Raw genomic sequence first — 15,594 nt, 5'->3', positions numbered from 1 at the left:
CATCACACCAGTCTCCTCTGGTAGCTGTTACAGGAGCTGAAGGGCTGCATCGTATGAAGCTCAACTGTAGTTTCCAGAACCCTGGATGAGTTTCTGGACAGAAGAGCCAAAGAAAAGGCTGCCCCCGTTTAGCCCTGGAGAAAACAGTTTCCAGTGACTTGAAATTTCCTTGCAAGGTAAAGCAGTTTGCTCAAACTTCACTATGAAATGCCCAATGCGCCTTTCAGCTTGCTGCAAAACTCTCCTGTAACTGATAAAGACTACCAATGAGTCCCAACGTAGTCAAAAACAGTATTATTACCAAACACTCTGGCCATTTTTCTTGCTTTCTCCAATCGAGAAGTGGCACCATCTTCAAGTACAGCACACACATGCACACACATGATCTGAGACTGCATGCGAGGCACTTCCTGGGGAACAGCCATGTGGCCTCTGCTCCCCATAAAGCATGAAACAGCAGTCCAAAGCAAGCTGGCGTTGACCCACGGGGGCATTCAGACTGATGGACTTGAGCGGTTGCCTCATCTGCTTTCTCAGAGCTCAGCAGATGGAAGCCAGGAGCAGGGCAGAGAGCCCTGTGGACAGGAAGGCAGGGTAGCTAAGCCCTTAAAGCCAGGAGGAGGAGGCCCCAGATATCAGCCTCGTGGCATGGGGTCCCGGTATCTCTCCCCTGGAATAGAGATGAGTTAAATGACAGGGAATGCATTTCTGAAGTCTGCATCTCGGAGGCAGCAAGAGAGACACTTTCTCTTTTCCATTTGGTTGAATTATACAAACACAGGAACTCCTTGTTTGCTCCAGGTTCTGAAGACACCATACAACAGCCTCATTAATGTTTCTCTGTGAGCTCTGTCTCACAGAGAAGGAGCATTTGGAAGGTTTACAAAAGGCATGAACAGCTAGAACCTCTGCACCACACTGAGTTGGGGGCTGTGGGCGGGGTTCCCTGAACAGCGTGATATTCCATTACGATTTTATGGTCTGATAGAGTGGGTGAGGCCAGGGGTTGAGTAGACATTTTAGGGCAGCATGAGCACAGGCTTAGATTAGAGCCAGACTCCATTGCAGGTAGAGTTTTGGATAAGAACGAGCCAACCCGCTAGTAGACACTATCACCGGAGGATGATGTGAGACAGAGGTTGTCTCTGCTAGCCTTCAAGGCTGTAGAAGACAGCGAGCTACAGCGGCAGACATGGAGTCCCAGGGTCAGCTCACCAGCATCCTGGTCAATGATGGTGCAGTAGTATCCAGAGGCCAGGGACGTGTGTTTGTGGTGAACTCCATGCCCCCTTGCTCTAACAGCCATGCAAGCAGTTAACGCCCTATAACTGAATCTCTTTCTACTTGGTACGTTTTACACTCTGCTTCCCTGAACTGGCTCTCACGCTTTCTCAATAGTTTAACGCCTTGTCCATCTGCACAGTACTCCAGAGGAGGGCTCCAATTCCTCGGGGCAGAATAATACAACTGAGCATGCTCAGTGCTGTTGGAACTCCACCTCCCCAGGCTAACCTTCTTCTGGTGGGTCACCTTACACTTCCGCACACCCATCTTCTACACCTTCCTACAGTGACCCCTAACTCTCTGTGTTCACCCTCTAACTTGTCTGAAAATTGTTCTCTCTCCACTTTGGTATAATGCTTTGTTTCCTCCGTTCCTACTTCACTTGGCTTCGGTCTCAACCGCCTAAACACACTGGGACAGTCATTACTCAAAAGGAAAAGTATTGGGCAAGCAATTTGTTTCCTCGCTGCTCGCGAGGCTTTAGCAAATGCTCTTCTCTAGCTGCTGCCGCTGACTCCATTGAGATCGCCGCCCAATGTTAGGGTTGCCATGGAGGCCAGGAATAACACGCTGGCAATCCACACCACACAGATCTGGTGTCTTTGTTTTCTAGGCTGTTTTACAAAAAGCCTTTCTTGTAGCTGATCATTAACAGGAGTGACTAATAAATAAGATAGCAGCCTAATGAGCGGAATCACCAAGCACGTGGGATGTGTACATTTCAAAGTCAAAGGGGGACTTTCAATGTTTCCATTCTTCCGAAGGAGAGGGCAGGTCCCGCTGTGTTGGAATGGAACAGCCTCCTGACTCCTAGCCTGGCCCTGTCCCCAAACCACACTCCTCCACCAGGGGCAAGTTGTTGGGTCTGTACAATATTCAGTTTTCTTTTCTGCAAAATGCAGACAATAAGTTGTCATGCGGACTGAACGAGAGACTGTGTGTTAGGACTTAGAATGGCACTGGACACAGAGTAAGAATCATGATAATTTGCTATTTGTAGCCATTAGAATACTAATTTACCTTTGTATTCTCACCTAGGTTCTGTGGCAGTGGTGTGTGGGAGAGGCTGCCATGCTGAAAATCCAGAGACCTGCATCCTAAGTCTAGTGAGGGGACACTAGCCATATAATATTTTTTTTTTTTGCTGCATCATTTTCTGTCTCTACCTTTTAGCCTTTCCTGTGAAATGAGGGTGTTGATGAAATGGTATGTCTTGGTTCTTTCTCAGCTCTAATGTGCTATAGTTTTTAATAAAAGAAATCAAGTGAAGACTGTTCTCTGTCCTTTTACACATGGTTCTAGCCTATGATAGCTAACATTTCTGGAGCGATAGTTATAGGCCAACAGAATGCACTAGGGATTCCCATGGCCTCTCATGGCCTAGTGCCCACACAAATCGTGTCTTTCCATAGGCCCCTACTGGCTCTGAGCCCAAACTATCCAAAGCCAACATTTGTATTGCTTCCCTCAGCCCTTCCCAAATTTAAACTTGATGGAGGTGGGTCTTGTATCTTATCTGTTGCTTTCATTGGTTAATAATAAAGAAACTGACTCGGCCCTCATAGGACAGAAAATTAGGTAGGCGGAGTAGACAGAAGAGGATGCTGGGAGAAAGAAGCTGAGTCAGAGTCGCCATGATTCTCCCGCTCCAGACAGACGCAGGTTAAGATCCTCCCTGGTAAGCCAGCTCGTGGGCTACACAGAATATTAGAAATGGGTTAGAACAATATGTAAGAGCTAGCCAATAAGAGGCTACAGATAATGGGCCAGGCAGTGTTTGGAAGAATACAGTTTCCGTGTAATTATTTCTGGGCATAAGCCTGCCATGTGGGCGGCTGGATGCCGGGGACGCAGCCCTGCCGCTCCTAATGCAACATAAACTCTTGGTACATTTGGTCACCCAGATCCTCCTTTGAAGTTTGGACTTATTTGCTCGCTGTAGGACTTATGAGACCTTCTCCATCCTCCCTTCCTGGCCCCAGGAAACTCTGAGCAACCAAAATACACACACTGTCTGCCTTTCATCATGCCCTACCTCCTTGGATATATGAAAAAAAAAAAAGACTTTTCTCAACTTGAGTTCCTCATTTCTGGATTTTGAAAAAACTTACTCAAATTGGTTTCACCCCTTGGTTACATTATACTGGCTTCCCTTCTGTAGCCCCAGATGTTGCCTAGGCAACTGGAGGGGAGGTTGCTTTAAAGATTCAAAGCTGCAACTGGACATTGATAAGTTCCACTCTGCTGAAGTTAGGGAAGTCAAAAGGTGATACATATTTCTTCCACAATCCAGGAGAGTGGGGAGTACAGTGGCTTCCCAGGAGATAACTGAAACTTCTAAGAATTTATATGTTGAAATCCTAACCCGCACTACTTCAGAAGGAAACCATATTTGAAAATAAGATCAAAGAGGTTATTGAAAGCTAGGTGTGGTCACTCACAATTATAATCCCAGAACTAGAATAGAAGTGGAAGGATTAAAATTCAGGATCATCCTCAGATACATAGTGTATGAGGCCATCCTAGGCTGTATGAAATCTTATCTCAGAAAACAAACCAAAAAACGTTATGAAGAATTGGGTGTGATGGTTCACACCTGCATCCCTAGTACTGTGGAAGTTGAGGCAAAAGGACCATCCCAAATACGAAGCCAGTCCAGACTATGCAGTGAGTTCCAGGCCAGCCTGTGCTACAAAGTGAGACTTCTTTAAAATAGATGGTAGATAGATAGATGATAGACAGATAATAGATAGATGATAGATAGATAGACAGATAGATAGGTGATAGATAGATAGATAGATAGATAGATAGACACACAGAGTTATTAACTTAAAATGGGGTCATGAATGTGACTGTTAATGTTTTTAAAGGAAGAAATTTAGAATCAAAAAGGTCCATGAAAAGAGGCCATGTCAAGACACAGGAGTGGAGGTAACTATCTACAAACCTAGGTCAGAAAGTTCAGAAGAAACCACACTACCAACACCTTAACCTCAGCTCCAGCCTTCCAAATTAGGGGACAACACATTTGTGTTGCTTACACCCCCCAGTCTGTGGAACTCCTCTGGAAGCTCCAACAACCTGACACACCACTCCAGTCTCTATGCTATTGTTTCAAGAACACAGTAAATATTTATAGACCAATTGATTGTGTAATGTTTAAAACAAGCTCTTCTTTTTTGCTTTTTTCCATAATACTCATTAAATATTTAGGTATGATTTTAAAAAGCAAAGATGATAATCTTTATATAAACACTTTGGAAGAATATGAAATACTGTTTTATGAAAGAAATTGTGGTATACGGGCATCATAAATTGAACTCAGTGGATTACTTAAGAAGGGAGAACACAGAGGAAGGGTGAGAAGTGGGGGTTATTTAAAGGGAATTAAAAAGAGGGATGGGTGAATATCATCAAAATACATTGCATAAAGTCTCAAAAAATGGTAAAACTTTTTGAAAAGAATGGAATTATGACATCAAAGGGAAAATAGATAGAAATGGTCCATGAGAGACCCTGTGCTGGGTGAGCTCTGTCTCTGTGACCCTGTGCTGGGTGAGCTCTGTCTCCGTGACAGACCCTGTGCTGGATGAGATCTTTCTCCGTGAGACCCTGTGCTGGATGAGATCTTTCTCCGTGAGACCCTGTGCTGGGTGAGCTCTGTCTCCGTGACAGACCCTGTGCTGGGTGAGATCTTTCTCCATGAGACTCTGTGCTAGTAGTTTTTTGTCAACTTGATATCAGCTAGAGTCATCTGACGGGAAGGAACTTTAATTAAGACTGCGTCTCAATGAGATCAGGCTGTAAGCAAGCCTGTTCTTAATTGGTGATTAATGTGGGAGGGCCCAGCTTATTGTAGGTGGTGACAGCCCTGGCCAGGTGGTCCTGGGGTGCTTTTAGCTCCTGCCCTGACTGCTTTGATGATGAACTGTAATGTGGAAGTGTGAGCTAAAACAAACCCTTTCTCCTCCAAGTTGCTATTGGTCATGGTATTTTATCACTAAGACAGATCCTGCCTCTAAAAAGTGAGGTGCAGAGTGATTGTGAAAGCCTCCCAACATTAATCTCTGGACTCCACTTGCAGACATACACACACACACACACAAGCACATGCACACACATACAGGCACACATGCATACACACATGTATGCACACCCAAACATGCACACATAGACACACATGCACATGCACACACAATGCACACGTGCATACACACATGTACACACCCAAACATGCACACATAGACACACACATGCACATGCATATACACACCTGTACACACGTGCACACAGAGCACCCCACGTCAAGTTTCCAAACTCCAGATATTTCGTTCTTTCAGCTGTTTGCTGTATTCCTGGCCTTTGGAAACCTTCATTAGCCCGGGAATTCATTTACTCCTTCTAGGGATGGACTGAGTGCCTGCTGTATACCAGCCTCACTGCTGAACTGCTGAACCACGCAGCTGACAAAGCAGGGACTCACTCTGCAGGCAAAGGGTGCCAGTGAGGGTGGAGAGCCTGCAGCAGGAAAGCAGTTACGGTCCTGCCATTGAGACTCAAAGATGAGCCCAGTTCAGGTGGATGGAACAGAAGGGAATATCCAACACCATAGGTAAAGGATCATTTGGGCAAAGGAAACACATTCTACCTCTGGCCACTGGGTCGTTGTTAGGAGTTTGAATGAAATACCCAACATCTTAAAGGCTCAGCTCCTTTGCCTGAAAACGGGAAGATCACTGAGCTGAACAAAGTGCGAGTCACCCTGGCACAGCACCAGGCAGGCGGCAGATGCAAAGGAGAAATAACCACAAATGAGACAAACAGCCCACGGCAGCCAGCATTACCATTAGTTATGAAGACCAGAGACATGACCAGCCCGTGATTGGCCCTCGAGAGAAGCAGAGCAGCCGGCGGCACAGTGGCTTTGTCACCCATAGAGGGGACCCCGCCCTCCTCCACACCACAGCCATATACTGCAGATGCAAAACCCGCAGACAAACTGGGGATACGACTTTTGGGAATTGAAGGAAGGCAACGAGAGAAGGAGAAATGAGAGGAGATGAAAGGAGGCTCTAAGAAAGGAAAGAGATGGGGAAAGACTTTCACAGGGGACAGAAGGAAAGAGGCTGCATCGGAGAGAAAAATCAGCTTATCTGTTGGCTAGGAAAACATTCACATCTGTGGCTTATTGGAAACCAGATACTCACTTTCTAGGGTTCTCCAGCATCAATCACAAGACAGGAGAGAGGAATTTGTTTTATACAGTTTATTAAAAATGAATGATAACAGAGGTTGGTTTATATATTAATCAGGCATGAAAAATGTATTTGATAAAGAACAGCATTCCTGTATAGAGAAGCAACGATTCCCTCTGTTGAGCCCACACACAATTCTACGGATTCTGCTGAATATGCACCGTCACTGGGCATTGGGGGAGGATTTACTTCAAAAGACTTTTCTATTTTTAAGGAATCTCATAAACTATACATCAACCTTCATTTTTTATGGTCAGTTCTAATGATAAAGACACACTCCAGCCAAGCGGATCCTGTGGAGACTCCGTACCGCCCTCTGCGTTGGCACTGGAAGAGACTGGTTCCCCACACAGGCGTGGGTCTTACCTCTGCCAACTTCTCCCTCGTAGGAAAATGCTAGCAGCTTATTTTCGAAGTTTCAGAGGGGTGGGCCCAGCCTGAAGCTAGTTAATTCTCCAGCTGCAATTCTTCCTGCAGATGTTATTCATCTCGAATCTTCTTCCTGGCTCACATTCCACAGCATCTCCCAAGGCCTTCCTCTCGCCCATTTCCACCCCACCTCAAAGACGGCTCTTCTGTAATGGATCTTATACTAGAATCTTCAGAAATCAGCTGTTTAAGCTTGCAAAACCAGTGAAAGGAGACTTTCTGGGTGTGGGGCTGAATAACCTCTATTCCAACAAGCCTTCCAGGGGCTTCTGATGCTCTTGGTCCTATTGCCCATCCTCCCACGGCTCTCCCTACCCCAAACTTCTCCCTCGTCTTCCAGAACGTGGAAGACTCTTACCTGGAGTGAGGGAAAGACAGCAGAGGATTCTGCACATCATAGATGGGTGTGGAAAGAAAGAATTAGTGACCTCACATTCTCTAGATAAAACCCGAGGGATCACCGACTTCCTCCTCTTCTAGAGAGGAGCAAACTGAGTCTCAGAGAGAAAGTCATTTGCCTACATAAGAAGTAGTCAGATCAAGACAAGAGTCAATGCTGGGAGGTGGCTCAGCAGTTCAGAGCGCTTGCTGTACAAGCCTGAGGACCTGGATGAAGATTCTCAACATCCACGGAAAAAGCTGGGTGTGGTGTGTGCATGTCTGTCACCCTAGCACCATGGTGGGGGTCGGGGACAGAGGAAAATCTCTAAGACAGACACACAGAGAGGTTAGGAGAGAGAGAATAGATAAGACTGTGAAGAAAAACACCTGAACTGGAATCATCTGGCAGCAGGGATGTGGCTCAGTTTCTACACAGACATCAACCTTGCATGTATAAAGTCAAGGGTTTGATCGCCGCCACCACTAAAGAAATGAGTGAATAAATTAATAAGTAAGCAAATAAATAATGATCCCAATGGCAGAGCCAGCCATCAGATATTAATACTCTGCTTTTGGGCAGGAACACTGACAAGATTGGAGGTGAGTGGGACCCCCATGGAAGAATAAGCCCAGGCTGAAATCAACATGTCCTACTTAGGCCACATATATCTTTCTTTGCTCTGAGTACAGGCGCAACAAAACCACATAGCCCTTTAATAAGGCTGAGCTTGGTTTCTGTGTGGTTTGCAAAGTTTTGACAAGTTGATAAATTGCTTAACCTCTCGGAGACTCTGCTTCCTCATACTAAGAGGCACATAACAAGACTCAACTTGCAATGTTTCCCCCCGAAAGCTTAAATGAAACAATGTCTGTCCCAGGGGTTCACAGACCAACCGCCCGCTATGTGCTGTGATCCATGAACAATACTCAGCCCTCTTTCCAAGCGAGTCACAGTCTGGTGGTAAACATTAATTACAGAAAGAACTGAATGCCAGTGTCCCTGAGGTAGGAACCACTGCTCTCCCTTAGAATATAACGTTCTGGGGTGGATACCTTGGCCGGCAACCCACCATTTGTGTGGCCTACTGAAGGGGGATCTTGCCTTGTTGGGAGAGGCAGGAACTGGCATTTGGCTTGACTCTAGCTAAAAATGGGTTAGTATTTCTATTGCTGTAATGAAATACTAAGACCAAAAGCAGTTTGGGGAGGAAAGGCTTTATTTGGTTTACACTTATAGATTGCTGTTCATCATCTAAGGAAGTCAGGACAGGAACTCACACAGGGCAGAAACTTGGAGGCAGGAACAGATACAAAGGCCATGGAGGGCTTGCTGCTTACTGGCTTGCTCCTCATGACTTGCTCAACCTGCTTTCTTATGGAACCCAGGAGCACCAATCCAGGGGATGGTATCACCCACATGGGCTGGGCCCTTTTCTTCATCGACCATGAATTAAGAAAATGTCCTATTGGTTTGCCTACAGCCTGACCTTATGGAAGCATTTTCTTAACTGAGATTCCCTCTTTTCAGATGACTTAATCTTGTGTCAAGTTGACATAAAAGTATCCGGCACAATGGGTCTAAAGAAAGACACTCCAGGCAGAATGAAGATAATGAAAACCAGTCAACAAGACAAAATGACAGCCTACAGAATAGGGAAAGATCTTCACTAACCCCACATCAGACAGAGGTCTGATCTTCAAAATATACAAAGAACTCAAAAAACTTAACCTCAAAAGAACAAATAATCCAATAAAAAATGGGGTACAGACCTAAACAGAGAACTCTCAACAGACGAATCTCAAATGGCTGAAAGACACTTAAGGATATGTTCAACATCCTTAGTCATCAGAGAAATGCAAATCAAAATAACTCTGAGATTCTATCTTGCACCTGTAAGAATGGTCAAGATCAAAAACACTGATGACAACTTATGCTGGAGAGGATGTGGAGTAAGGGAACACTCCTCCATTGCTGGTGGGAGTGCAAACTGGTACAGCTGCTTTGGAAATCAGTATGGTGATTTCTCATAAAATTAGGAAACAACCTTCCTCAAGACCCACCAAATACCACTTTGGGGTATATATCCAAAGGATGCTCAATCGTGCCATGAGGACATGTGCTCAACTATGTTCATAGCAGCATTGTTTGTAATAGTCATAACCTAGAAACAATCTAGATGCCTCTCAACCAAAGAATGTATAAATAAAATGTGATACATTTACACAGTTGAGTACTACTCCATGGTAAAACAATAATGACATCTTGAAATTTGCAGGCAAATGGATGAATCTAGGAAAAAAACATATTGAGTAACCCGGACCCAGAAAGACAAATATAATATGAGTGGGTTTTAGACATAAAGCAAAGAAAAACCAGCCTACCATCCACAACCCCAGAGAACCTAGACAATAAAGAGAGACATACAGGGATCTATACAGGAAGGAGAAAAAGACAAGCTCTCTGAGTAAATTGTGAGTGTGGGGGTCATGGGAGAGGGTAGGAGAGAGAGGAGGAAGGGAGGGGAGCAGAGAAAATGTATAGCTCAATAAAAACAATTTAAAATGCAAAAAAAGAGAGATCACTCTCAGGAATGAAGACATCAAGAATACGTGAGCATTTGAGCAAGAACAGTGAGGGTTTCTACAAAGGCTGTTGTGCTGTGTTGGTTGCCTTGGAAATGGTACCCCAGCCCCCGCCACCCCCACAGGACAGCGATGCACAAAAGAAAACAAATGCGCACAGATGATGTGGCAGCATCTGTGGGCAGGACAATGTGTCTTGCAGCTAGCATTGCCTGGAGGAGCCTGGGAAAGAGCTGGCGAGGGGGAGTGTGCTGTAAGTAAAACAGGAAGAAGCACAAAAGCTGCTCTGACTCTCTACTCAGGCTGGGTAATCAGTGCTCATTGTTTCTCCTATTGATCTACAGAATTGCTCTGGATGGCACCTGCAAGCCAGATGACTAGTTAGACCCCGACTTTTGCCCACCCAGAAAAGCCAGGTGGTCTAGAAGGCCCCTCAGGCACAAAGTCAAAAGGACCACAGTTACTGTCTGTTTAAAGGCTCAGACCTGTCCTAGAAGGCCCCGAAGTTCTAAATCATTAGTTCCCTGTTCTTCTGGGTTTGTTTCCTCTTCAGATCCCCTACCATCTTCAGGCCTCTGAGCGTCATCTGCTGCCTGCTCAACCCTGGGGCTCTCCATGGTCACGACCTTCACAAGTAGTGTTCCCTTAAACCGCTATCTTGAAAGTGGTTTGGGAACCTCAAGGTTTCCTGAGACTCCTTCAGAAAATGCATGAGGTCAGGCCTGTGTTCATAACACACATGTTCACCTTTCACTCTCGCAGACTTTCATGCGTGAACTGGTGTGGTTTTAGATTCCACACTATGACAAATTTCAAGAAAGTTCTGTCTGTCAAGTCTCATGCCCTGTCGAAGAAGACTCACACAAGAAGACTGCTACAAGATGCCTCTCATTTCTCCAACTACATGCAACGTGTGCATCTATGTGGGATCTAGGTATGGCCCAACCCAAACATCCCATGACTGGAAATACAGCTCAGAGGTAAGCAATTGCCTAGCATGCCCAGGGCTCAGTGTTCAGTCCCCAGCATTTCCCACAGCCCCCCAAATCATCACAGATTGAAATGTAGGCATCCAGGAATGTTATATCAAAGCAGACACCAAATAGATTTGCAAAATTTAAGACAGAAATACCGTTTTCACTGATTTTTATTATTGATAAAAATATTTTTTTTTTCAAGACAGGGTCTCTCTGTGTAACCCTGGTTGTTCTGGAACTCGCTCTGTAGACCAGGCTGGCCTCAAACTCAGAGATCCCCATGCCTCTGCCTCCCCAGTGCAGAGTATTAAAGGCCTGTGCCACCACTGCCTAGCTTGATAAAATAAATTTTAATAAAATAGCTTATATCAACATAGTATGGATTTATTATTGTTTTTTGTTAACCAGTATTTTTTAAGTTCTTCACTTTAGTTCCTGGTGCAGTGAGTCATGATATTTCTAGCCCACAAGAAGCTCTTTGAGATTCGCAAGTTATTCCCGAGTGTGTGAGGAAGATTCCTGAGGTCAAAAAGCTGGCGAGATCGTGCTCAGCCGGCAGACTGGTTAGTTTGGAGATGCCTGCACAGTTGCACACTGATTCCTCCAGATTATTGACCTTCCTATAACCTCACTGCACGCTCTTCAGGGAGGCTATTGATCTTATTGATCATAAGCCTTCCACCCTATATCTGTGTCTGTTCCAGAGTAGAAATCCCATGGATGGAGAAGGGGAAAAAGTAAGGCTTTAGATAGAGTGATGGCCTACAAACACTGACGGGAGGAATGGGTATATACGTGCAGTTTTGTATGTGTATATTTGTATATGATGGGGGTATATGTGTGCGTATATGTTTGTGTATGTGTAGGTGAATGGGTGTGCATGTGTGTGTAGACCAGAGGTCAATGTTAGGTGTTGTTCCTCATGACTCCATCTACTCTCTTCCTTTGAGAGTCTCTGACTCGCTGAGGCTGACCAAGTGGGTTAGACTGGCTAGCCATTGAGCCCGTGGACTCTCCAATCTCCACCCCTCCACTACTGAACTTACTAGCCCACACTACTTTTTTAAACATGAGTTCTGGGGGTCGAACCCATGACCTCATGCTTGCTCAGCAAGCACTTTACCAACTGAACCATCTTTCTAGCCCCATTTGTTACTGTGACTCTAATTTGAAAACCTGGATAATTCTCATTCTCAGTCCAGATGTGCCAATCACCCGTGGGATTCCCCCAGTGCCCAGCACAGTCAGCAGAGGACCCAGAGGCAGGAGCCCCCCAAACCCAGGTCCTCTGGTCCAGGGCCTTCCCCGACCCACACCGCTGCCTGCTGCCGCTGGTGCCCCCCACTCACCCAGCAGTGCCGTCTGGGGATGTGTTCGCACTTGGCGGCCTCTGGAGGGAAGTCTGGCTTGTGGGCGATCTCTAGCTCCAGCCGGCAGGAGGAAGAATTGACCAAGCATCAGCAAGCATCCCACCAGCATCTTCTCCATCTTCAAGAGGAGCAGGGGTGTGGCTGTAACACAAGAAAGGCAAGTGACATTTCTTGTGGAACTAAGCTGTGAGCCTCCGTGTGGGTGCAGGGAACTGAACCCTGGTCCTCTGCCAGTGCTGTGGACTGCTGAGCCATCTCTCCAGCCTTTCCCCTTCCTACTACTTTCTTTCATAATTTCTTGCTATTAATTACACAATTCGATACGATACTCTAAATGTGTGGCACCATCTATAAGTGATTTACTGTTATTTTATCTTCCTGTGTCTTATTTGCCTCATGTAGTAGAACGTCCTCCAGTTCAATCTGTTTTGTCCCATAAATAAATAAAATCCGAAGTGAATTCAGGCTACCAGGCAAGCCCCTTTACCCTCTGAGCCAAGCCACCAGCTGTTCTTTTGTGATTCTTACCGTTCTGCATTTGAGCCAATTATGGATACATGTTGATCTATGGTTTTTAGAATTTGCTTTTTGAGACAGGGTCTCACTGTATAATTCCAGCTGGCCTCTAACTCACAGGTATCCTCCTGCCTCTGCCTCTCAAGTGCTGGGATGAAAGGAATGTACCTCCACACCTGGTGTAGCTCTAAGATGAAAATAATGGTTTAAACACAACCTTACTAAACCAGCACAATGCCTAACTATACTCTAAATTTTTATTCTTATATTTACAGATAAGTATGGTCCCCACCCTGTACCAAAGAAACTTGTTTTTGCAAGAGAGACCACTACAGAAAACCACAACTAAGAGATCAGAGCTGTGTGGCGGCCAATCCCAGCCAGCACACGTAGAACGTATTTTCACACAGCCGGCTCAGGAGTCACTGTGGAAGACTGGGTGAAAAGATGGTAAAAGTCAGAAAGACAAGAAGGTCACCATGCGACTGCTAAAAATGCTGCTACAGAGACAGCACCCATGACATGTCACAAAACCTGAACACCACCAGCAGTGGGCATGCTAACAAGACCGGGGAAAGCTCACGGGGCCTAAACCCTAGACAAGGACCAACGAGCAACTGGGAAATGCTGAGAGTGAGAAATGATCTTCCTCAGGGAAGAGCCTCCCTCTTCCATGTTGGAAACCTTATATTTTGTTGGTAAAAATGCAAGGTGTGTCCCTTTAGAACATAATTTGGCAGCTTCTCATAAAGTCACACCTCACCAACATACCACAGCACAAGATGGCCCATTGTCTCTATTTACCCATGCTTCCAGGGAACTCCCATCCCCTGGAAAAATCCAGGAAAATCCAGTGTATTGTCTGTCAGCCCAGATCCTGGATACTCAAACACAAGAGCGTGCGTCCACACAATAACTATTTCTTGGCTGCCTACGGAGGCTGCATTTTTAAAAGCTGAACACTGGAAACAATCCAACCACTAGCAGCTGATGAATGGGGAACAAATTATGGGACATCCGTACAATGGACTCCCACCAAGTTATCAGAGGAGGGATCTGCTAGATGAGTCTCAGAATCACACCAAATGAAAGCAACCAGACACAAAAACACTATGTTCTGAATTCTTCTGATTATATGAAATTCAACAAAAGGCAAAATTACATGGCAGGAAGCATATCAATGGTTCTAGAAGATTGCGGTTAAAAAAAAAAAAAAAAAAAAGAAGGAACCAGCTGTGGAGGGGCCAAAGGGAACCTAGGAGGCTATGGAAGTACTTACATCATGGTTATGGTGGAGCGATGCATTTGCTGAAATTTATTAAGTCGAATCCTTTAAAATTAATGCATTGCACTGTAAGTTAAACTTCAAAAAGCCATTAAAAAAATAAAGGAATGGCATCAAAGAGCTGAAGGAAGGAGTTGTGGAACGCTGACTTCTGGGCAGGGCACAGCTGTGGCATTTGGGAACTGTCAGAAGCTGTTACCTATACAAGGCCTGCACGAGGTTGGGTGGGCCTGTTAATGTTCCCCCGTGGAGGGGAGACCAGGTTCCAGGCCTTGTCCCCACTGAGGATCTCTAGGTAGCTATGGTTACTAGCAGAGGGGGAGACTTTTTTCTAGTGGTGCAATCATGGTAAGCTGCCCATATTCCTGTATGCACCATTAGAACCCACAATACAGCCCAGAGAGAAAGAGAGAGAGAGAGAGAGAGAGAGAGAGAGAGAGAGAGAGAGAGAGAGAGAGAGAAGAAAAAGAAGGAGGAGGAGGAGGAGGGGGAGAGGGAGAGGGAGAGGGAGGGAGAAGGAGAACCACGAAGACCAGTGAGATGGATCAGAAAATACAAGTGCTTGCTCCCAAGCCTGGAGATCTGGTCGGGAAGAACCGACTTTACAAGGCTCCCCTCCATGTCCGTGTGAACCCCATTAAAGACTTTAAGACCTGAGAGTAAAAGAGGAATTAGTAGGGAGAGGAAGGGAACAAGCAGGAAGGGAACAAGAGAGCAATGGGGGCAAATGCAGTCCAAAAATATCAGATATGTGTATGAAAAGTCTTAGTGAACCCATTACCATCCATAATTAATATGTGCTAATAAAACAGAAAGAATACTCCATACATACACAATAATGGTATTATTAGTATCAGACAATGCAGTTTTTTATATAAAAAGCTGACTCCTGTCCTCAGGTCAATGGTGGTTTCTTGGTTTGGCATTTATAGCTGTTGGCCTCTGAAGACGATGCATCATCTCTGAATGGAAAATGAAGTGGCTTCTGAGGACAGCCCTTTCAACTCCGGGCAAACGAGAATGGCTGTGTGTGAAATAGAGGCCCATTCGCTCTGAGCCGCTTTAGTGACATCAGGGAGCACAGAAAGAATGTTTTTGAAATAATACAAGCGCTTTGACTTTTGTTTTAGCCCTTTTCTCCTTTCCATGAAACAATGAGTTCTTTCATGTGGCTCTCCTAAGAAGCTGGGGCAGAGGAAAAAGGCCGCCGAGAGCTGAGGTTCTTCTGACCTCACCATTCCGGCTCGCCAGGCAAGAGGGATCCCTCTGGAGCCAGGAGCACTTGCTGGGGCCTTGAGCTGAGAGATCTGGCTCCTGATGACTTTACTTGTGTGTCATAACCCCCTGGGCTTTAATTACCCAGAGAACCCTGCTATACTGAAGAAACCTACAGGCAAAGTTAATCCCCATTCACATAAGAAAAGGAAGTGGGGACCTGGGGAAAATGTCTCAGTGGGTAAAGGCACTCACTGTCAAACCTGACAATCTGAGCTCTAACCCCAAGACCCAAGTGG

At 45.5% G+C, this 15,594-nt stretch overlaps 1 protein-coding gene and 1 long non-coding RNA gene across 5 annotated transcripts in view; one reads left to right on the top strand and one right to left on the bottom strand.

Moving 5' to 3' along the window:
• Matn2 (matrilin 2) overlaps positions 1-15,594 on the bottom strand; it is a 103,568-nt gene that overhangs the window by 80,237 nt on the left and 7,737 nt on the right. For both annotated transcript variants that reach the window (XM_050162344.1, XM_050162338.1), the window contains exon 2: positions 12,259-12,420. In XM_050162344.1, coding sequence (XP_050018301.1) covers positions 12,259-12,397 — 139 coding nt within the window. In that variant the 5' untranslated portion in view covers positions 12,398-12,420. The remainder of the gene's footprint in view (positions 1-12,258; positions 12,421-15,594) is intronic.
• On the top strand, positions 2,907-14,448 carry LOC126513934 (uncharacterized). 3 transcript variants are annotated; one of them, XR_007595467.1, is made up of 4 exons: positions 2,907-2,962; positions 5,690-7,949; positions 8,878-10,912; positions 13,071-14,448. It is a non-coding gene; the product is annotated as an uncharacterized lncRNA (long non-coding RNA). The 3 variants fall into 3 exon arrangements; XR_007595466.1 differs by having other exon boundaries at positions 5,690-10,912; XR_007595468.1 differs by lacking the exon at positions 5,690-7,949 and having other exon boundaries at positions 2,923-2,962; positions 13,071-14,444.

The sequence above is a fragment of the Alexandromys fortis genome, unplaced genomic scaffold (genome assembly GCF_014885135.2).
Source record: "Alexandromys fortis isolate MF-2015 unplaced genomic scaffold, M_Fortis_MF-2015_v1.1 scaffold_17, whole genome shotgun sequence".
NCBI lineage: Eukaryota > Metazoa > Chordata > Mammalia > Rodentia > Cricetidae > Alexandromys > Alexandromys fortis.
This window is presented reverse-complemented; position numbering and strand designations above follow the sequence as displayed.